General features: G+C 35.3%; 1 protein-coding gene across 2 annotated transcripts in view; it reads left to right on the forward strand.

Moving 5' to 3' along the window:
* The window catches only part of Ser (Serrate), a 28,488-nt gene extending 6,471 nt beyond the window's left edge, over nucleotides 1-22,017 (forward strand). Inside the window, exons 2-14 of one of the 2 annotated variants that reach the window (XM_068762793.1) lie at nucleotides 7,714-7,998; nucleotides 8,359-8,413; nucleotides 8,998-9,252; nucleotides 10,232-10,292; nucleotides 12,069-12,202; nucleotides 13,318-13,668; nucleotides 14,866-15,233; nucleotides 17,001-17,133; nucleotides 17,524-17,619; nucleotides 18,410-18,931; nucleotides 19,641-19,831; nucleotides 20,491-20,829; nucleotides 21,230-22,017. In XM_068762793.1, coding sequence (XP_068618894.1) covers nucleotides 7,714-7,998; nucleotides 8,359-8,413; nucleotides 8,998-9,252; nucleotides 10,232-10,292; nucleotides 12,069-12,202; nucleotides 13,318-13,668; nucleotides 14,866-15,233; nucleotides 17,001-17,133; nucleotides 17,524-17,619; nucleotides 18,410-18,931; nucleotides 19,641-19,831; nucleotides 20,491-20,829; nucleotides 21,230-21,805 — 3,366 coding nt within the window. In that variant the 3' untranslated portion in view covers nucleotides 21,806-22,017. The remainder of the gene's footprint in view (nucleotides 1-7,713; nucleotides 7,999-8,358; nucleotides 8,414-8,997; nucleotides 9,253-10,231; nucleotides 10,293-12,068; nucleotides 12,203-13,317; nucleotides 13,669-14,865; nucleotides 15,234-17,000; nucleotides 17,134-17,523; nucleotides 17,620-18,409; nucleotides 18,932-19,640; nucleotides 19,832-20,490; nucleotides 20,830-21,229) is intronic. The other variant, XM_068762794.1, reaches the window with a different exon arrangement.
* The last annotated feature ends 1,897 nt before the right edge of the window (nucleotides 22,018-23,914 follow it).

Consider the following 23,914-nt stretch of genomic DNA (forward strand, 5'->3'; position numbering starts at 1 on the left):
GATATTTACTAATACATTTCGTTAACAAAATAGGAGCTAACATTTTAATGATATAGATGATATAATGAAATTGAAATTTAATATATTCTTTGGCGTTTACGGCGAATGTTTGAAAACATAAATTAATCATAGATTTTATTAACTTTAAAACAAACATAAAAAATAGAAAATATTGATTCCAAATTTAAATTTGTCAGGACATAATACGATCCGTATATTAAACTTAAATGTATCAGACCATTCGTGGATTTGAAATAAAATGAATAATTCAAAAGATGTTCGAAGACAAGTGACCGTTAACTTCTAGCGCCATCTAGTGTTGCATGACAATTACTATTAAAACGGTTAAGTGTAGTTACAAAATTTATTACAAAAATAAATGCAAATCGATTGATAATTATTAATATTATACAGGGTGACTGATTATAGGAGCAAAGCTTTAAAGATCTGAGGCTACTTAGAAATAAATAACTAAGATCAATAACTTCGGATTGTACAATATTTGCGGACACTGATAATAAACAATAATTAATTTTAATATAGAGAAATAAGAATTTTGAAAATGCTTTTTCTTATCATAGTAATTAATACTATATTTACGCTATTTATTATTTCTGAAACTATTGATTTTTGGATAGGATATACTAAACATTGATATTAAATTAGTTATACATTCACCCCTTAAAGCGTTTGCACCTATAATGAATCATCCTGTATGATTATTGATGATATACTGCACTGAAACGTGGTATCTTACTTCGGATCTTATCGGCAATCTCGGCAGTTCAACTAGCCGTGGAGAGCTCTATACTCGGAATTTTTCTCGGAGTTAAGTATAAGAGAATCCATAGACAGACGAAGGTAACCAACAAAGCGGATTGGTAAGTTAAAATCGAAGTGGGGAGGCTACGTAGTGTGAAGATAGTAGCTGGGGTCTTAAAGTTTTGGAATGGATACCACGGATCGGAAATTACAACGTAGGATGTACATTCACAGATAGCGGACTGTCATCTTTGTTTATATTTTCAGAAGAGGTCTTTTTTATCTTATTGGAAGTCTGTGGACGTGGTGACCGGATTTTTGTCTTTGTGTAGAACTGAAAGGCCCAAAGGGAATATAAGTTTCATATTATTAAATACAATACTGTCTGTAAGTATTATTTTATTTATGATAATATTTCGGACCCCTATCTATATGTTTATTCATTTCACATCTGCTCCTTGTCAAAAGGTAGGGACGCGAGACAATACAAAGGGCAGTCTTAAAAGTATAGGTCACTAGGCGACAGCTGACTTCGGATACAACCGTCAGATAAATGAAAAACTCTTACCATTGTAAAATGTATCATCGGCGTTACAATTTACGGTTTAATATCCAACGCTACGTGTATTCTTTTAACAAAATCGCTTGTACGTTTCGTCATAAAATCTTTAGTGCTGAATAAATGTTTTATCACCCGATCCGTGGGAAAATCGGCATCTAGCGAACGGATTTCGTTCGATATATTGTCGATTAATATTCACAGTGAAATCGATAACGAGTTGTCTGAGTCAGACGATGAGTCGTTGGCAGTGACATTTGCAAGTGTTTCTCGATCGAAATTTTTACGATGACTTCTAGGTGAAAACCGAAAGTATGTGATACGTATGATTCCTTTGTATAATACATAACAATATTTATTTATTTATTCGTATATACACTTAGGACCATTCGCATTGACAATATATGTACGCCGTGAGAAGAATGCCATAATTCTTCAATATTTGACATTTGAATTTGTTAGAAATCGACTTCTATATACTGACATCCTTTTACCTAAAACTAGGGTTCCAAACACGCTGATCTGACAATAGTCTAGGATAAACTAAGACGAATTTTTATTTTGTGACTACTTTCTTGATTTTTAAACAACGGTAGACCAATTTATTCAAAATTTTTCATAAAAGGATTTTTTTTTACAAGTTTTATTTAATCAATTCCTTATATTTACCCCTACTGCGTCTTATTATTTAAAACCTCATTTCGAGTACTTAAGTGCTTAACATACACGCGTTCTGCGTTCTTCAAATAATCGTCTCCTTCACTGCAACTTTAAACTGCCTTTGGAAGTCTGAATGGCAAAAAGCCGTTACAGTTTCAAGCGGAAACTTCGGGAACATATGCGTATTTATCTACACGAAGTATATGTTATATGTACATAAATATTTGTACGAGGTATATATGTAAGTATTGTTATTGTATCATTAGAATATATGTTCTGTTTTATTATAGTTTAAGCACCTGTCTTGTTTATTTCCCCTCTGCCCTAAGGTAGACTGGTAGAGAACGCTTATGCCGTTAAGTCCGCCATTGTACATTTTTTTGTGTATAAAGAGTAAATAATAATAATTATTATATGATAATTATAAGAATTACTAATTTAATGGAGTCTAGAGTAAGGTACAACTGACTCCTAGATCCAGCCTTGTGTCTGATGATATCTTGGAGGCTGTTCAAACTTTCTTTCAAGTTTCATTTCTTTAGTCATTTTTTCTATATATCTATTATACTGATTATAAATATTCCGTTAAGTTTTATCATCTCCATTCGTTCCAGAGTCTTCTAGAAATTTCTACAAAAAAGTACTAAGACTTACGATCGTAGGTCGCGGGTTCAATTCCCGCTTATAGGTTGCTGTTACAGCTTCGCAAACATAATTCTCACTTTGTGTGTTAATTATATAGGGCTGCTACGACTCGTAAACAAGTTTCCAGAGTATGGGCAGAATCGTCCTCTGCGTACAATAATCCCACACTGCAATCGCCAACCCGCCTGTGAAGCTAGGCGATTATGCTATATCTTCCGATAGATGTCTTTGAAGGAGGCTTCTGCCTTGTAGTGTATCTCTATCAGCTAACATGATGATTAATTTCTACTCGATCACTTAATGATGGTGTGATGATTTTGAATGAAACTTGATGAATGTGTTCATTAGTCAGATTTTTTGATGTTATATGATTATATGACCTATATTACATCAGATATACATAATACAAGCTTGTATATGAAGAAAAATCTAAATAAAATTAGTGACAATTTTTTTATTTCACACTTAGAAGATATGAATAGCTGATATCGTAGCTAATAAACTTGTACTATTATAACTCATTTGATTAGTCGTAAGTAATTATTTTAAAATACATGTACGCTTTGATAAACAGTACGAGGTAACACCGCGTTGCAGAGCGCGCAATGGTCCGCACCGAGTGGTATTTTCGCTTCACTGCTCATGTAACTTCCGCATCGGACGCTTGAAAGGCACTGAAATATAGGCGTGCTACGCTGGTCTGTAGGCGTGTCGTTTACAAGGCGGAGTCCGAGAGGAACGTACCATTCTCCTCGCAGTACATTCGAGTACAATTCGTTATTTCGATCTTTATCACGGCGCCGTAAAGCTCACGGTGTACATTGTACGCGACTGTACATTCACCGTTACTAGCTTCTCAGGCTTTGTGTTAGAGAATTTGCCGCCTATTACATTGCTAGGTTGGGACTGGTTAAAAATGTTTGCGGGCGTAAGTAATAGTCTATGTTAAGTACAACAAGTAATTTGTGGACAGAAAGAAACGGCGAGGACTTTTTTTTTAAATAAACATCCGACGAAATATACACTATGATTTTTTATAAGTGTAAAAACTTTACAGAGTTGAATGTAAAGTTGTTTTTTCAGCAAAATTTATTCAACCTCCTTATGGTGATTACTCTGAAATGTAATATATTTTTATTACAGTAGTAGTACAGTCTACAAAGACAAGTAGTGAACAATCAATAATTAAAATACGTAGTGTTTCGAATTTTAAAAACGCATTTTCTTCCTATATTATCATTTCGTTATTTATTACTTCTGAAATCGTTTATTTTTGGATAGTATGTACCATACATTAATTGAGAGCAAATAGAGTATGCATTCATCCCTTTAAAACTTTTATACCAATCACATCTCGTATTTTTTAATAGGAATCGAATTAATGAAATTGAAAAAATTATATTTTAATGCTTTATATTTCATTCCAAATTGTCGACGTTACCTTGTTGAAAATTAATTATTTTTAAGTTATTTAACCGTATCTAATCCTCACCTGTTTTTTAATCGATCTGATTAAAATAACTATGTCAAAAATTGTATTCTTTTTTACTAATGCCCTAAGGAGACCGAAGAAAATGATAGTATTAAAACGTTTCGTCGTAGATTTGGTTAACAATGCCGTTCCAAAATTTTAGTTAATAAGATTTCTTATGTAACCAAATCATAGAAAAAACATTGCCAGGATATATCTAATTATAATGTAAATAAAAATCAGTCCAGAAACACTTCAAATAACTCCCCACAAGGACTACCTATATAGATAGATATAAACACATCCTTACTTTCATATGACTAAACAGTGTGACAATTTGTACACCTATAACGAGTATAATTTTATTTAAATTGATGTTTCAGAGCCTTATTTAACTACAAGGAATTATTAATAAATAAATTGTTAAACAAATGATAAAAACAATAGACGTAAAAATTGTAAATCTCTGGACGGAAGGCGATGTATGAAAGGAAAGTATGTAAAGGAATGAAAGGTGTTGTGAAGGAAATTAGAGGAAAGAATGAAAAACAAAGAGAAGAACCAAAGATGTGTGTGGATATTGATTAAAGTATTTGAATAATCATAATGTAAATATAGACACTGTCCTATGATAGGATTGAACTGTAAATATCAGTATTACAAAGAAGCTATACCTGAATTTATCTTGAGATATGATGATGGGTTTCTTTCTCCACTTTTCCTAGAGCTAATGTGTACCGAATTGTTGGTAATGTTAGCCAGGTAATTACATCAGCTAAGTCGAAGTTTAGCCGCCTTGGTCTTCCTTAAGTCGGAATGCTAAAAATATATTTTCGGCGAGTGACATTCCAAGCTGGTTGTGGGCTCTGCAAAAGCGGTCATTGTCGCTTTGTTTGAGGGTCTTGCAGTGACCTATCCATTAACCGAATGATGATGACAGCCAAAGCCAGGGTCCCTTCGAGGGGACCCTAGAGTCTAATCACTCTATGGAGCTCGGAAGTCTCCTGGAGCCTCTTTATGCGATGTTAATTACCAATCTCGTAAAATCTCCATATCGTAATCTGCTATTAGATATAGCAGTCAATCTATCTAGATTGCTTTTATTAAAATTATTTTGCCTGCATTATTACTTATATTATTACATTCATGTCAACATTTACGTCTATTTTAAATTTGAATAATACCGAATTAAAAGATAAAATAACTTAAAAACTTGAATCGAGTTTTAATATTATCTTAATTGATACATTAAGATTAGAAGATGAGACATCAAATTCATTTTATTACTAATTTACAGTAAACTGTTTATTAAAATTATTAGATATGTACATATTTAACATAATCAAAAAGCACTAAAAGCTTGTTAAAATGACGATATTCAAGATTCGTAGTAATGACCATTTTCGTATATTTTCTGGTTAGTAACTCTCTTGTCAATCTGAAACGGTTTAGAAGTATTACGTTTAAACTCGTTAAGTAAATATATATATATATATATATATCATTACCAAAAGCTAATCGAAGTCTATAGTAAATTGATTCTTAACAGAAACAAAGAAATTCTTTAAGAATCGCACACTGAAAGTTTTCTTGTGAAATCATTAGGACACGAAACATAATTTTTAATGATTAAAATTGAAATACCTGAAAAAAAGCATTAGCAGCCTGTGAGGACTGAAACTAACGATAGTAGTTCGCGGGTTCGATACCAGGAATTTGGATCCAGCTTCCATTGCGAACCATAATACAAAACTAGACTGCCTAGAGTGGCAATATAGTATATCCCCACATAGATATTTTTGGGCATGGCTTAAGCCTCGTATTGGACATCTATAGAATGAAACGACAAAGACGTGAAAATAATACATACGAGTTCTATTTTCGAATTTTTATTAATTTTTTAATTCTAAATTTAAAAAACTGCACTGTCACGAACGTAATTTAATAGCGTGTGCTAAAAGTTAGATTTCACACGCTATTATAGAGAAATCGATCTAGCTAAAACCTATAGTGATTAACAAATAAATCTTCGATTTCATTGTTTATATTTAATAACAAATATTGCGTCGATATAATAGATATGTTTATAATAAAACAAGAGTCAATTACAATGCAAATATATGCATTGTAATGGAGATGTTATTTTAATATATCAATCGATATGTATTTAATAATTTTGTATGTAAAATATGATATTGTACAAATCTTTGATAGTTTCTTGTTCTTAATATAACTTTTTAAACATTTGAATTTGTGGCAATAAAAAAATAAATGTAAGAAAAATAATGAAGTTTATAAGAAAATCATTAGATTTAAGGATGTTACATCTTTTCGGAATATACGAAATTAGTAACTTTTGTGAAGATTTATAATTATTTGTTTTTTTAAATTTATTAAAGAAAAACTGCTGAAAATTATATAGTAGTAAAAATATATCTAAGTGAAAATAATGCTTGGATACAAATTTCTCTGACTTCTGTATTATGTTCAGTTAAATTAAAAAAAAAAAATCAAACCCGCTTTACTCTAGTATTAATATAGCTTTCCAGACAGAGTTCATTGTCAAAATTTATTGGTTTGTCGTAGTTCAATAGATGATAATAAATAAACAAATTATATTCTGGAGTACTTCTTTATGGTTTTGCGAAAGGATAGGTTTAAGTATTTTAATATATTAAATGAAATAAACTTTATTACTTATTATTTTCTCGCTAATTTTTCCATTATTTTCTCGATTGTTATGGAGATCTGACTTTGTCGTGCCTTGACGACGATATGTTAATTTACACAAAATATTAAAAAAAAATTGAATTTTAACAAATATTCATTATTCTTCACCATCGCGAAACTCGGGACGAATCAAGACTGAGGAGATCCGTAGACGATCTATAGTAACATAATCCAACAGATTTACAAGTTGAAGTAGCAGTGGGCATACATATACACGCATACCCCGGGATAGGCTATCGGAAATTAGCACGGCGCGAGGGAAGACCGCGTGGCGATCCCTGACCTGGAGATACCGCGGTCCCCCCCTCCCCCATAGGGCGATCCTCCCCCCAGAAGCAGGGCATCTTGAACACCAAAAGATTTCCCTCACCGAAACAAAAAAAAGCAGTGGGCAAGCTACAGAGGGTAATAGATTACCGCTGGAGCCTTTATATTTTGTAGTAGGGAAGACAGGCTAGTGCAGCGTGGGATATCACAACCCACAAGCTGGAAGATAGTGGATGAAGGCCGCTCCAAAACGATCTTTTTCAAAATTTTGAAAATAGCGGAATGTATAACTGAAATTTTAACAGAAAAATGGAGAGTAAGAAATTAAAATAAAATTAAAAATAAATTGCAAAAATCCCTGTCACTCTCAAGATAGGGTGAACGAAAGGTGCCCCATAACGGGGGCCATAAAACATCGGTCTTCCTGCAAATCTGGTAGACATATTAGTAGACTTTCTAAGATTGAACTGATTAAGCTTGTGTACTGAGAGTCACTGAATGACTTGCATTTATAACCGTTGTTTTTTGAAATGTATTTGGGAGGTCTATTCGCGGATGTCCTGAGATAGAAATGATAATAATATTGACGTAGTAATGGAGGTTGTTCATTTGTGAACAGTGCGCGGCGGGGGCGGGCGTGTTCGAGCTGCAGATCCTCGAGTTCTCTAACTACCGGCTACAGCTGGCGTCTGGCGGGTGCTGTGGGGGCGGAGCGCCGGGCGCCGCAGGCTGTGCACGCGCCTGTCGCACGCGCTTCGCCCTATGCCTCAAGGAGTATCAGTCGGCGGCTGCGCCCGGCGCCTGCTCCTTCGGCAGAGCTGCCTCCCCGGTCCTTGGCACGGATTCCTTCACCCTCGCCGATCCTCTGTACACCCTGTCTTTGCCTTTCTCATTTAGATGGACGGTATGTACTTTTTCATTTACTATCTTCAATTTTAGAATCTTTTTCAAAATTACAAATAAATATTTAATTTTTAAAGATTTCTGAGAATGTTTTTTTATTTAGTCAATATTATAAAAAATATTTTATTTATTTAACTTAATTAAGAAATGCAGTTTTAATTGTTAGGTAGTAAATTACTCGACAAAACCACTTGAGGCCTCTGTCGAGCTATGGATGCTCTACGGCTAAAATAATGCTATTAATAAATTAAAAAAAAAACTTTATGTTAGGTTCTTTATAATTTTAATGAATGATCAAACGCTTGAACTTAAACTGTGTTTACATACCTACAATATGTAATATTGTATATTTTCTTTTCAGCGATCTTTCACTTTGATACTGCAAGCATACGATGACTTCAATTATACGGATCCGGGTAAGTTATATGCCTTTTAACATATAGCAATATGCTAACATAAAAACATTATGTTGATATGTAATAAACATTTTCCGTCATTTAGCATAGATCCTGATAGAACAGAGTTTGACGAATTTTTTTATCGTATTTATTATATTAGGAATGTTCATTTAATTGGACATATTACAAATACAATAAAAAAAATAATTAAGATAGATCAGGTATTTATGAAATATATGCTGTATATCAGCGAATATATCCAGAGAAATTTTTAAGCAAAAATATATAAAGTTGCGAATTAAGAAACAAACTATTATATTAATGATTTTTTTACTATTCGAGAATGACTTAGACAATGTCGTGGGAAGTTTCTGGATGCTAGCAGCGCAAGATCCGGGCGATCTTTGGGGAAGACTTGTGCCTTGCAGTGGGTTTCAATAGACTGATATGATGAAAATGTCGTTTTGGAGTTGATTTAGTTTTCTTCGCTGTAAAAATAAATTTAACAAAAGTTAATTATATTCCCATCTTAATTAACTTTAAGGAAATGAAATGGTGACAAATACTTCTAGAATTAATATATTTAAATATCTTATATTAAGAAGAAACAGGACTTATAGAAGAAGCGTGGTGGTCAGGGATAGTGGAGCCTGGAGAAGAATGGCACGCACTACGTCATGCAGGTGCAGCTGCCGCAGTAGCCTACCGCGTGCGTGTGACCTGCCAGCCTAATTACTACAACACAACTTGTACTACCTTCTGTCGTCCGAGAGATGACAAGTTTGGTCATTACTCCTGTTCTTCTGAAGGCGATAAAAGATGCCTACCCGGCTGGCAAGGCGATAATTGCGAGAAACGTAAGTTTCAATTTTCTTTAATTTAAATAGACATGACGTCGATCTAAATCAGAGTTCTCCAAACTTTTGTTCTTCCTTGTGTTCGCCCTTGCCATGTTTTTCCGTGTTGGGTAGACCCCCTACTTACGTGATATTGATTTCCTGTAAATTTTTAACTGTAGTGAAGTTTAGTGTTAAAAACTTTAAGTAAAAACGCATGTTAATTTATACATTGGTTAATTGAATTTAAATTAAAACTACTCAAAATAAAATTTTGTATCTGTTATGTAAAATATACGTTTTGATATTATAAGATAGTACGATGTAAGTAAATAGGTACTATCAGTGTATGTGGTCCCTATCGTGGACCCTCATTTTTATTTCATGGACTTACAAATTTTTTTGAGCTGACGTAGACCCCTTGCAAGTTATCATAGACCCCTAGGGGTCGATATAGTCCACTTTGAGAATCACCGATCTAAATAAACGTATATACTAATAGAATTATTTTATAAATAACACAAACTCTACCGTGATATGTAGCCGTTAAAATACAGGAGGTAATGTTAAGGTTTAAGTGATAAGCGGAGCCAAGTTGGACTCCCAACACAGTGCAGCCAGGTTGCTGCGTTTCCTACCAGCCCTACACACATATTTTCCTCCAAAAATAGGGTTAGGGGATCATCAGATAGCTTCTATAACATACGTCTAAGAAGTGTTTTTAAAAAGTTTTGTCTCTGATTACTTCGTTCTACAAAAAGAAAACTTTATCCGGAAAGGTATTCTCAAATTATCTGAAAAGAGGTTCAAAAGAAAGTGATGGTACTTAGATTATTTTGTTTTTACTTTAAACTTTAAATTGATCGCTTGATTTCATAAAAAAAATGAAAACTTACCAGGTGTGTACTACCTGGTAACATAAACTTTCTTTTGAGACATCTCACATGCCCTGTGTTTTTACATTTGCATATCTTAATATCTGTTTAAATATTGTCTACAGCTGTCTGCAAGGAGGGATGTCATCCAACACACGGGAGGTGTGATCGACCTGGTGATTGCGAGTGAGTGTTATACCAATGTTTACCTAATCGATTACAAGGTTTATTCTACACGATACTCTCCAACTAAGTACTGATGGATTTATTACCGCTTAAACTGTATTGGAAAGATGATTTATATTTTGATTTCAATTTAGTGGAATGTCTAAACTAGTTTACCTTAGATACATAAATAAGATTCACTAATTGTCTCATCACATAAAAACAATTAAGTTTTTTGACTAAATTTTAGAGAGACCGGAAAGTAATATTGTTTCTGTCGACATAATTAACAGAAAAATCTATTGATTTTTACCGCTCTGGCATTGAAAATATGTATACTAAACGGCAAAAGGTTGTTGATAACGAAGGTGAATATATCGTTGATTAGAAATAAAAACTTGTTAAAAATCTAGTCGTGTGAATTTAACTTGAGAAAATGACATTAATTTTTTTCGGTTTCCCTAATATATTACACAAAAGTTTCAAAAATTTCATGTACAAATTTTGCTGAAGATGTTTTTTTTTTTAATTTGATGAGCTACTTTAATAAATAAAAGTTACATAAGCATCTAATTATTCTGTGACTGTATTAACAATTTACGACATTCATCCTAGCTTGCTAGTAAAATCTACACATACTATTTATATATAGCAGTATATTAATAGTATTTATACATAAATATTATGGTATATTAATGTATAATAATATTATATAGTAGCCATTAGCATACACATGTGTTTTTATGTGATTCTCTTCCCTCTCAATTCGATTTTTCTTTTATATTCTATTTCTAGGATTTTATGATATAATGAAAAGAAGTTTCACCTACCTTATCACTTAATCTCTGCACCGCCCAAACGGTTAACGGCCTTCAGCATTAAGTTCAGTCATACGAAAATTTATTAAAAGTTATTAAAATAAAACAAATAATTAATATCCAAACTAGGATTATTTTTGTATCTATTTGTGTTATAGTGAAATTTTAAATTCGTATTTGGAATTTGGAATCCGATACAACTATACAAACTGATATCCGTAAATAAATCTTTCTATCCTTTTCCTAAAAAACTTTTACATCAACCTTTATCAATATCGATCTAAATTCTATTATAGAATATACATAACGTAGAGTCGTCGTGCCGACATAATTTATGGTAAATATTAGGTGTGGCCACGCTCTTTTATATTCTGAACCATTTTTCATATTTTTTTATTTTTCGCGTGCCCCAATAAAGAGTACACTAAATTAAAATATATGCAATAAGATATAAATTTTATCAGAAATTATTTTTTTGAAAATATATTAACTTCTATAACATATATTAAAAAGTACAAAATATATATATATCAAAATTAAATTCTTCAGTTTCTCAATAATTATTTAGGTACTGGTTAGTATATATTGATCGGTGTTTAATTTATTTATTTAGAAGAAAAAATAAAATATTTAAATTGTATAAAAAGAAAATGTATAAAAAGCCACAAATATCAAACAGCCGCATATGGCTTCCGAGCCGCAGTTTGGCCACCAGTGGTTTATAATTATTATATCGTAACCTATTTTTATAGCTTATTCTGTTTTATATATCATATTACCTGTTAATGTTGTACGCACCTTTCAATATGAAATTGTATCAGACTTTTTAATTGTTATTATGCCTGTTGTACCATTTTAAGACATATGTTTTTGTATTGCTTTTTTTAGCATTAAACCGGCATTTTATTTCAAATTTTAGCACTTTTAACTCGTCATATTTATTTGTGACTTGACTTTTACGTTCGTTTATTTTGAACAGTTGCCGGCCGGGATGGCGTGGTGATTTGTGTTCCCAATGCCAACCTTACCCCGGATGCAAACACGGCTACTGCAACGGATCGTCATGGGACTGTACATGCGATACTAACTGGGGAGGAATACTTTGTGACCAAGGTAATACACATATTACCCCGTTTGATACGTTTATTCAAACTTTTGTTTACTTATTCTAATCAACAGACCCGTAGTTCTACAATTTCTAATGCACTGTGCATGTTTTGTTTATTTATCATCATTTATTTTTCATTTAGCAAACTGAACATAAACTGTTACACGGAAAATATCGGATAAATTTCTACAAAATTCTCCGTTAATTCTTTACAAGATTCACGCGATTTCCAGCTAAAACCAATACTGCTAAGATATATTGATTTCGTAAATATATCCAGAGTACAACCTTATTCGTGACTCGTTAAGTGACTGAAGGCTTAGCAATGAGGCTCGAAGTGAAAAACCAAGTCTCTCTGCAGTACGACCTTCGTCGTATGTTCTGCACACAATGTATATGTTCTCATCTACATATACAAAAGAGTCTAAAATAAGAAAGTAAAAACTAACAATATTCTATGATAAAATTTTAAAATAAGCAAATTAGTATAATGTAAAATAGTAAATAAGTGCAAGTAAAGAAATGTGGTGACCATAAACTTTGGATATTGAGGAACGAGGCGATGAATGAACGGTAATTGTATGAAAAAGAATGATATGAAACTGGAGAATGAAAGAAGAGGAAAAATAGACTTTATGATGAATGATAGAAGAGCATAAAAATATAAACATAATGTGAAAAAAAAATAAAGAAAAAAAAATAGACTGTCTAGAAAAAAAGAGATACGAGTGGTCACCGATAGCAGGGACCATGAAAATACAGCCTAAATAAATTACAGATCTTAACAAACAGTCAATAGTTTGTTTATATTTACTTCTTTGAAGTCCATCGAATTAATTTTTGGAGTGTTTATACAGTTCATAATTTTTGGATTAACAAATGTTGTTCAAGTTTTATGTAATGCTATGTCGGATTTGTTTTGTGTTTAAGGATCTTCTAACTACTTATATCGTATGAATGATATTCTATATTTTCAGTCAGTTCAATGTTCTGATGTTTCTTAAATCGACAATATAATAAATACTTGCAATGCAGGCCGCTTACAACCTATATTGTTGGATAATTATAAGGGAGGCCTATGTCACGTAAAATGATGATAATTTTGATTTGTCATGAACAGATCTCAACTACTGTGGTACCCATGAGCCTTGTCAACATGGCGGCACCTGCGAGAATACAGCCCCGGACCAATACCTGTGCACCTGTGCTGAAGGCTTCTCTGGAGTGGACTGCGAGCGCGTGGACAACCCATGCGCGCCACAGCCCTGTGCACATGGCATCTGCTCATTAGCGTCGACCACACCTGGATTCATCTGTGATTGTGAGCCGGGCTGGACGGGATCCCTGTGCGACGCAGATGTGGACGACTGCGCTAGCTCACCCTGCAGAAACAACGCACTCTGTCGTGATCGACTCAACGGGTTCTCGTGTGAATGCAGCTCAGGATGGACTGGAACAACTTGCGGTGAAGGCGAGTTTATTTATTTCCGTTGTTATCGTTTCATAGTTTGGACACATGGATCGGGCCATTTGATCATTGCAGGGCTGGTTCTAGGGTTTTTAACGCCCCAGGAAAAACAAAATTCAGCGCCCATTCTAGCAATATGTTAAAAAAAGGCGAAATCTCAATGTTACACAAAAAAAATAAACGTTTTAAAAAAAATTGACAAAATGAATTTAAATTCGACAATATTAAAATAGTTGATGCCTTATGAGAAATTATCAATTTTAATAAAAACATCTTAATTTTTTTTATATCTGTAGCCCTCAGTTTGGCTTGCTCCACGCAGGTTTTTGCTTTTTTATCCGACGCTGTCTATTTGTAAAGTATCCATAGTATATTCATACATTTACTCTGATTTATTTATATGACCTGCATTATACTTTTTGGTATTTTTTTTTCTCTTTTTTTTTCTAAAATTGCGGAAATGCTTATAATGTAAACACACATTTAACTTTAATAAGTTGATTGCACAACAATTTGGCAATAAGTGTATTACATTTTACGCATATTTAGTACAATGAATAATTAGTATAACAGACGTTCCATTTTTAAAATTAAAAGAATAAAATACCAAAAAGTATTAAGCGTAACTATTGCAGAGTAAAATTTGATCAAAACCAATATTGTCTATCCATATATCTGATATTTTTGTTTTGTTTCGTAACACATTTGTTTTCGTTTTGTTGGAATCTTTTATTGTAATGTTTTAATTTATCTGCGTCTGGTGTACGTTTACAAATAAAGTATATTATTAAATAAATCTTATTCAAGAGCATTCAAGAGGTTTTTGTTGATTAAAAATATTGGTACATACGAAAAATAGTTAAATTTCGTTTAAAAGAGCAACTGTTGAGTTTCTAGTTGGTTCTTCTCATCAGACTTATGTTGGGAAGCAGTAGTAGCTTTCTGCTTATAAATTTAAAACATTTTACGATTCAAAAGTGCATAATATATATTCCTGCTTCAATCCATATATTTTGAATGAATTAAGAAAATCCTCTTGAAATAAAGCCAAGAGGTTTGATATACGTTCTGATTTTGAATTGATTGATTCAAATCCTTATTCTTGGATTTATATGTGTTAGTTAGTCATTATATATAAAGTTTTGTCGATTGTAGTGGCACTTGATAAAATATAACAATAACATTTTTTATTTCATTTAGATGTCGACGAATGCGCGGAGGGTGGTGAGAGCAACAGCGCAGAAGGCAACCTTGGACCTTGCGTAAACGCAGCCGCATGTAACAATACAGCAGGCAGTTACTCATGTACATGCCTAGCTGGATGGACTGGGAGGGACTGCGAGGCCAATGTCGACGACTGTAACAACCAGTGTATGAACGGTGCCACTTGTATTGACTTAGTGGATGATTTTCACTGCGCTTGCGCAGCTGGATATGCAGGTCGAACATGCGCTAGAGACATCGACGACTGCTTATCACGACCATGCCGAAATGGCGGCGAATGCGTTGATCTACTCGACGCATATCGTTGCATATGTCCAGTAGGATTCTCCGGGACTGACTGTGAGGTAAAACTATGTTTATTTCTCTGTTTATCGTCTCGTTCTTCATGCTTCTTTTTCAATAATCATTATTTCTGACTTCTTTATAATAACTTAAACTATACTAATTTTAAACAGCACTAACACACTAATAAAATTATGCTTCTAGCTGTCTTCCTGTCTTGGACGCTACTGCCCGGTGAGTTTTAAATGTAAGCTGTTTTTTTGTTATAAGAAATGTTATCTTTTCACTTATACTGTCACATGTTTACAGTGTGTTAACATTTGTGAAGTCTCACATATATTGGAGGACCGGAAATTAATGTCGCTTTGTTAAGTTAAATTCACACGACAGCATTTTTAACAAGAGTTTATTTCTTATCAACAATATATTCACTTTCGTTATCGACAACTTTTATGTTTACAAATTTTCAAAGCTGGAACGGTAAAAATCAATCGATATTTCTGTAATGTTGACTTTCCGGTCCCCCTAATATTAACTTCTTTCATCTACATTAATTAATACATACTTATTTTTCATTTCGAGCATCACACATTCATGCAACAGTCTTACCGTTTCACTAAAATAAAGCTTTTTAAAAGGAAGCTTAAGCTATGTTTCTTGCCATCTATAGCAAAACCATAGAATACATATTTAAAAATAGAACTTAAATCATGCATCATCTTACAGTTTTCGTAGTCTAACATAAACAGCACGGTCAGACATTCGGTGTTTTTTTCGGGGACACTTTATAAAAATCAATTGACTTATATTATCATTTAAAAATTCTTTATTTAATGGAATCAGGCGTTATTTTGCGGAAGTCCATCCTAAGTAAGAAAAGGACCAATATTTAGCCACTTCCGCACATGCAGTCGTAGTCGTGCAACGGCATGCGGCAAACAATGCGAATTAGACAACTACCACCGTTAAATGACTCAAAACGTATTCCACCCCTCCACGGGGCATCTTTAGGAGTTATGTTACACCCATTAGTGCCAAACACAGAGTGCAATTACAAAAAGTCGTACATATATTGTGATGATATTTCGTAGCATATCATTTCATCTGAGATAGATTTGTCTAAATAACCTAATCACGATACTTTGATAATTTGTAAATATAATCATATATGTTAATTTTGTTTCTGATATATGCCATGCTATATTATTTACATAACATATTATTGTGCAATGTGGGATCACATCATAGTTCTTTCAATAAGATTACATCATCATCACCTTCCTGGATGTTCCGATAAGACCTGCTGGAATCAACCTGCATCCCGCGTTTTCCAATGGGTGAATATTTTACACCTTGAAGGTCCGTGGTCTTTATCATAAAACCATTGCCACAAAGGCACTAGGTTTTTCACGCAATGTGATCTGACCACTGATATTTCAACTTGCCAATTCTCTGGGTTATGTATATCTGCATGTGCCTATAAATCTACTTATTTTAATTTCGTTGAAAAAACCTAGCTTAGCTTTTCCATTTGGTACAGCGTTGTCTTACTGTTCTATTATCGTTCTTTGTTCTATAGACTATTGGCTAACTTAAGATAACTTATTTACCATCAACTTAGCTTTATGACGCTTTAACTAACTGAAAAGTAGCTTATATATTGATTCTACTACGGGACTACGACCACAAAAACCATGATCTTATAAAAGATTATTTCGATTTGAAATTCTAATGGACCATGGCTCGTTGAGTAACTTTGAGCTAGCCGATGAATCAACTGGATATATCGTTGTTATACTGTATGTTATACTGGTACTATGTCTTCGTAGGATGACCGTGACCACTGCGCTGGGGCGCCTTGTGCAAATGGTGCGCCTTGCTACACCGCACAAAGCGATTACTACTGCCATTGTGCTCCGGGTTGGACTGGGAAGAACTGCACACAACGAGTAGCTAGAGATCGTAAGTATTAATCTTCTCATGAGTACACGCATAAGTAATACACTGTTGTACTGCACTGGTAAATTCATAAATCGATCTATTTAAAACACGCATGAATTAATATACTTATTCTGAACCAAAATTTTAACTAAATACAATGCAAATATTACAATTAATACAATAAATACAAAACATGCATTATAAATATTACGTGGTTATTTTTATAATGTATGTATTGTGTTAATATGTCCACAGTTGAACAGATTACCTTATTAAATAAATTTTGAAATCAAATCTCTTTTGATGTACAATATGTTTCTGGCTTATTGTAGTTAATACAATTTAGAATTTTTTTAGTGTTATTTTAATTAACGATTTCGTTATCAATACCAGAACTTCGTACCTTTTCAGAAGTGGACGAGTGCTCTTTGAACCCTTGCAGGAATAACGCCACTTGCATCACCAAAACCAACGGCTACACATGCGTTTGTCGCGAAGGATGGACAGGTATACTATTTTATTTATACATATATTATATATAATATATACTTATTGAGCATTGGTAACCTAGCGGTTGAGGGACATGCGATCATGGGTCGCGAGTTTTATTCCCGTGATACAATCTTATATAATTCACAATTTGTGCATTAATTATATACAATTGTCACTGCTCATAAGAAAGTTATAAAAGGATGAGCAGCAGCGTTATCTGCGTACTACCACACAATCGCCAACCCGCCTGCCAAGTGTGGCGATTATGGTATATCCCGCCATAGATATCTTTGGAGGAGGTATATGCCTTGTAGTCGGTGTCAATAGGCAGAAACGATGGCGACGAATATATACTTATTTTATTAAAAATATTGGTCACGTGTCTAGAACTTAATTAAAATACCTATATAATATGTTAAATATTAATTGTCTTCTGTGAAATGCGAAGTTTGATAGTATATTAAATATGAACGCATTATTAGTTTAGAATTAAATAACCTAGGGACTAGAAAGGTTTTCGTTCCTCCCTTAAGTAGATAGTTTTTCTATCCTAATTGGAATGTAATAATAGTAACAATTTGTTTTTTTACATGGAGTTGGAAAAAAAGATTATTCACTGTTTTTAACACGAGTTGACTGTATGTATTTCACAAGATGCACACGAGGTATTAAAGAACAGACGGCTTGTTATTTATGTACCTCCCCCGTCCTCATATTTAACTATAAACCGTGAAAACTACTATATGTGGATTTTTATCGCTTTACTTGTAAAGTGATGAAATATTGAATAATATATACTTTCTAGGTGAAACATGCTCGATTCGTATTGAAGAGCCGGGTCGCTGCGAGATCTGCGCTAACGGCGGCACGTGTCTTCGCGAAGGTGGTTCTTGGCGATGCGTTTGCGCAGCCGGGTGGGCAGGGCATTCTTGCGACACGCCCCTTGTACCTCTTGCACCGGTGACGGTGGCGCCTCAAATTGTTCCTACAGCCACGAGTTGTGCTTGTGCACACGGGGGGTCTTGTATCCAAACAGGGTTATCACCAGGTTGGGCGTGCGTGTGTAGAGAAGGATGGGGTGGACCGAGGTGTGAGCGAGCGACAGACGGTTGCGCATCTGGACCTTGTCGTAACGGAGGACGCTGTGTGGGAGGACCTGGATGGTGGACGTGTGAGTGTACAGCGGGCTGGACTGGTGCGGACTGCGCTGATGCTGCATGCGAGCCTGCTTGCCCTGCGCCTGCCACGTGTGCGTCAGACGCAGAACGTGGTGCGAGGTGCGTCTGTCCTCCGCCACCAGCGCGTCTCGCCCGACATTGCCTCGAACGTAAGCACCTCTCATAATACTACATAGCGTAAAGAGACTTAGCTACACTCAACCTAGGGTGTTCATTGCAATTTGGTAGAATTTGTTTTTGCGTATTTATTGTCTCTTAATTGTACAAAGCAAATAATATGCACCAATTGCAATTATTAAAATTCAGCATCACTTGATTCATTTTTATTTATTTGAAATATCTCTCTAGTCTCATTATATAAAAATTTTAATCGAATGAGGCGATCTGTTGACGAACGAAAGTAGCACGTCACAGTCCAGCACATTGGCAAGTAAAAGTGGCAATAGGCGGACCATTCAGCACGCAGAAAAGATGGCCGTTGGGCTGTAATGTTCTGGAGGGTAGACCACGGACCGTCTTCTATCAAGGTGTACGGAAGGCTTTATTAAAGTCGTCGAAAAACGCTGAATGCTAGTCGCTTCCGTCTGGTGCTGTTTTAAATCTATGGTGATCTTCTATCAGAAGGGAACATTGTACGACGGAAATGACGATGATAATTGTCATTTGTTTTAATACTATTATTTCCCTTAAAAAAATTCCATATATAATAATTCATTTCGTCGCTTTCCTATTTGAACTAGTTAGTGAAACATCAGCTGAGGCAATATTTGTCAATTGCATTGTATTAAATCTTAGGTAATGAATAATTATTTAAAAGAACCAAAGTGAATGAATACACAAGAAAAATATTGTTTCCAGTGATCGCCGGCCTGGGTATAGAGGGTACAGACGTGGAGTCAGCACCGGCAGTGTGTGGTGCTGATAACGGTACTTGGTGGTGGGGCTGTAATGCGTGTCGCTGTGTCGCCGGGGCTCCGGCCTGTACGCGGTTGTGGTGCGGACTGCCCGATTGCTTGGCTCCAGGAGCCCAACCCTGCCGAACTGATGAGGTACTGCTTCTTATCGCATACCATTTTCTTGATCTTCGTGTATAAATTTCTGTTACAAATTTCAGAGCGAAAACAGATTTTTTTTTAATTTTGAATGGTCAACGAAATTCCTGTAGCTTAAAAAAATATACGTATGTTTATAACTAACTAGATAGTTTCAAATTGAAACTTTAGGTCATCTTTTTATGGCATACACAATTGATTAGCATTTATGATCCTAAATAAAAAACATTATTATTGGAAACCATAAATCTTTTTTACTTTGAAACCTGTCAAAAATTGTATAAGAAAAAAATCCGGAAGGTTGGTTCTAGAAATACTACAGTTTTTCTAGAACCAACCTTCTACAGTTTTTATACATTCTAAAATAATCATACAATAAATTAAAAAGTTTATCGAACTATATGAACTTATTACTGTGCAATGTAATGATACCAGTATTTTTAATGAGAATGCGGCATGTAGTGAATTCCTCTACATACTTTTGTGAAATGATGCCTGTAAAAGTTTTCTTTTAAAAAAAATCCTGGTCGAAGATCCTCACAGCTTTATCTTCTTTCTATCTAATGTAATATGTCTTTGAGGAGCTTGGTTAGTTATTCATGTAGTACATAAGTAATCACTATAAACTATTTACAATAAAATAATTAACAAAATAGGTGTGCGTTCCTGCTGCTCCCGCACTTTGCCTCCGCGCACCTTGCGCTCCCCTCGGCGAGTGTAGACGCGTTGCTGGCCGGCGGGTTGAACCACCGGCTCTACCAGCTCCAGCGGCATGTTGGCCCGGCGCCAGAGGTGCCCCGCCTGCGGGCTGCGCAAGAGCGGAGCTTCGCTTAGCCCGAGAACGGCTGTCGCGCGGGGCACACGTTGAGCGCGCCTGTGCAGCACTTAGACGTGCGTTAGCAGCTGCGCTTGCAGCTCGAACTCCTCCTGCACCTCCTCTTGCCCTTCTCTGCGACCTCGCACCTGATGATGACGACGCTTTGGACCTTGCCTTGGTAATTATTTTTCTATTATTAAAGTATCAAATTACCTTGTTAAGGCCGTTGGAAGGCGCTACACAGAAGAAGACGTAACACAAAAAATACTAATGACAAATTGATGTAACAGAGGGCAGGCCTCATAACACAGAACTTTCTTTTCACTCATGTATTTATTTTTGCTTTGATCTACTAGATAAGTCCCGATTGGCTCATCTCATGGCTCGTTAAGCGACAGTTTATAATCTAGAAGATAGGCCAATATCCGGTGGTGAACCTCATATAGCTGAAATGATGTAATGAATATTAATTATTAATTATAGTTACGCCTTAGTGATAAAACGTAGATCGCTTTTTTAATTTAGATGTCTCTCCTGTAACGAAAAAATTATTAATGCTAATTTTGTTATATCCACAGTGGGTCGGAGAAGAAGAGGGCGTTGAAGGCGACATCAATACAGGCGAGACAGATGCCGGTGCTCTAGCAGCGGCTGTTAGGGCTTTAAGTGAACTAGTATCGAGAAGGCGTTTAGCGCAACACGCGCTATTAGGTGCTGCGTTGCGACTGCGGGTGGTTCATGCTTCACCGCCTCCAGTTGCGGAAGCGAGTTCATCACCGTCGGCTACGTTGATCGCTCTTGCTGCGGTCGTGTCGCTGCTTCTAGTTGGTGTCGGAGCGGCAACAGCGCTTTTCTTTTGTCGGAGACGCGCGTCAGCTGCAGCGGATACTGCAGAACGTCTTCGTCGTCACGACGAAGAGAAGTCCAATAACCTGCAGAATGAAGAGAATCTGCGTCGATACGCAAACCCGCTCCGGGAAGATAGGCCGTCGGATGAACTTCCACGAGCTCACTCGCTGTATAAGGCTCAGAATGCGGATGCAAGGAATCACACACCGCCGCGTGATAAGGAGCTGACGAAACGCGCGTTACCTCCGCCCGAGCCGCCGCCCGCGCGACACCCGCCGCCCGAGCGCCTCACCGTGCTAGTGTGAGTGCGCCGTGTGATACTAGTTTAGTCCGGCTCGTGTGGGAACGCGGTGACGTCAAGTCCATTCGCGTTAAAAATTTAATCATTTATCTTTGTCCGCCGGTCTCCCCCAAACATCGTCACGATCACCGGTCTTCCCGCGAACTTAAATACATCATCGGTCCACCGAACAGAGACTTACCTTCTCTAAATTTGTACAAAATCAAACTTTTTTATTAATCATCACAACCGACCGTTGTTAGGACCGAAAGATTCTCGAGTCGCCACTAAGTGTACGGCGACACCTGAAAATTAAAATTGTTACCGCATCATTCTTACATTGATATAAAAAGATTCATCAAGAAACAATTGCACTAAAATTCAGGATCCGTTTCATCTTTTTTATTTAAATAACACTCAATTTAAGGTTCGTCTTGGTTGCGCTTTAACAAAACCATTCATTCAAATGATTATTATATTGTCAGAAAGAGGCAGTTCAAGACAAAAGATTCTTGAGTTACTACCACGACTTGATAGATGAAAGGTAGGTCCCCCACTGAACCTAGTAGGGATTGACGACATAGATAATGCCACAAGATGCCGGTTTTCGTGGCAATCTTTTTATTTTGCAGTAGGTGTCTTTTGGCAGACACGAATGGTATGTTAAAGCAAATGATATGTACGTGAATATTTTCCTCTCAACTAGCTCTTATAGCGACCACGGATGAAAAGAGTGGAAACTATTCTCAGCTAAACCTTTTTCTAGTGGATGTTCTACGTCTGAAATAATCAAGATCGAAAATGGTTTATAAGAATATAATTAAATCAATATAGTTGTATGACATACTATAGGTTAACTATAAGGCAGTGAAATCTGAACATATTGTAGAGAATTCAAAACATAGAATTGGCGAACAATAACCAGAGCGTCCTGGTTGGTCAAAAAATCACGTTTATTGGTTAAAAAATTACCACAGATACAAGTAAAGATTAAATTGCAACCAGATGATGTCAAATCCTTCCGGTTATCAACAGATTTATATCTTTGTTTATTCAATCATCAACTCTCTCACACCACGTTGAATGTGGGCTAATATGTTGCCTGAAGATATTTAGTTAATAAACGAATATATTTAATAACGAGCCTAATTCTGTAAATTAAAATTTTATTTTCTTATTAATATTACAAGCAATGTTTTGGAATTAATAAATATCTATTATCTATAATATATTTGACAACAGATCTAAATACGTTGTTGTGTAATGTACGTTGACAGGCTTTGACAGCTTGTAGTATTTTTTTTTTGGCATGGAGAAATACGTTTTGCCGTTTGGCATTTAAAGCCTCTCTGGTTTAAAAGTCGAGTTATAATTAAGCATAGACCTAATTGCTGTAAGAGTTCGATGTCTTTAAAAGTATAGAATATACATTTTTATTGTCACAGTGTTGCCACACGCAGCCAGCTAGGTCTAAATAGTTTATGGACCTTAAAGAGGGACCGGCCGAGTCTCTAATTAATTTATTGTGTTAGTGAAATGTCGGTGTAAATATGTATTTTTTTGTAAATAATGTTAAAGAGTGTAATAATTTTTTTTTGAATGTTTTATTGAGAGATTATCCGATGCGAATGTATTATTGTAAAGGTTGTAAACATGACGCGGGATGTGATCGTTGTAATAAAGTGCCGCTGAAATTATTTTGAACTTTTGTTTTTTTTTTTTTTAATAAATTAGAGCTTCCGTAAGTCGCAAATTAAGTACAAACCTCCTTTGAGATAGTCTCAGCTTGTAATCTACAGAGGAGAATAAACCCCATTTATTACAGAAAGAAGTATTGCTGGAGTTTCTTCCGTTACTCCTAGCTCTAAGCCTTTCCGAAGTAGTAGTAGTGGTATAAGCCAGGCAGGAACTAACCAAGTAGAGGTTTAGTCCTCTAGGACGCCACTGTATCGCATTTCTAAACATACCGAGTGACAAATCATATCCGGGGTCACTTGCGCAAGTCACTCCATCAATCATCTGATATAAAGTTCGGCGAACTCCAAATCCATCATAGTTCAACATAACGTAGCACGTAGCGTCCCGAGTTGAGGCTTCTATGAGAATCTTGAAGCTTAGCTTAGAATGCAAAAAG

The sequence above is a fragment of the Battus philenor genome, unplaced genomic scaffold (genome assembly GCF_028537555.1).
Source record: "Battus philenor isolate CCGP_79_NKW_IND1 unplaced genomic scaffold, ilBatPhil1.0.hap1 SCAF_17, whole genome shotgun sequence".
In the NCBI taxonomy this organism is placed as follows: Eukaryota; Metazoa; Arthropoda; class Insecta; order Lepidoptera; family Papilionidae; genus Battus; species Battus philenor.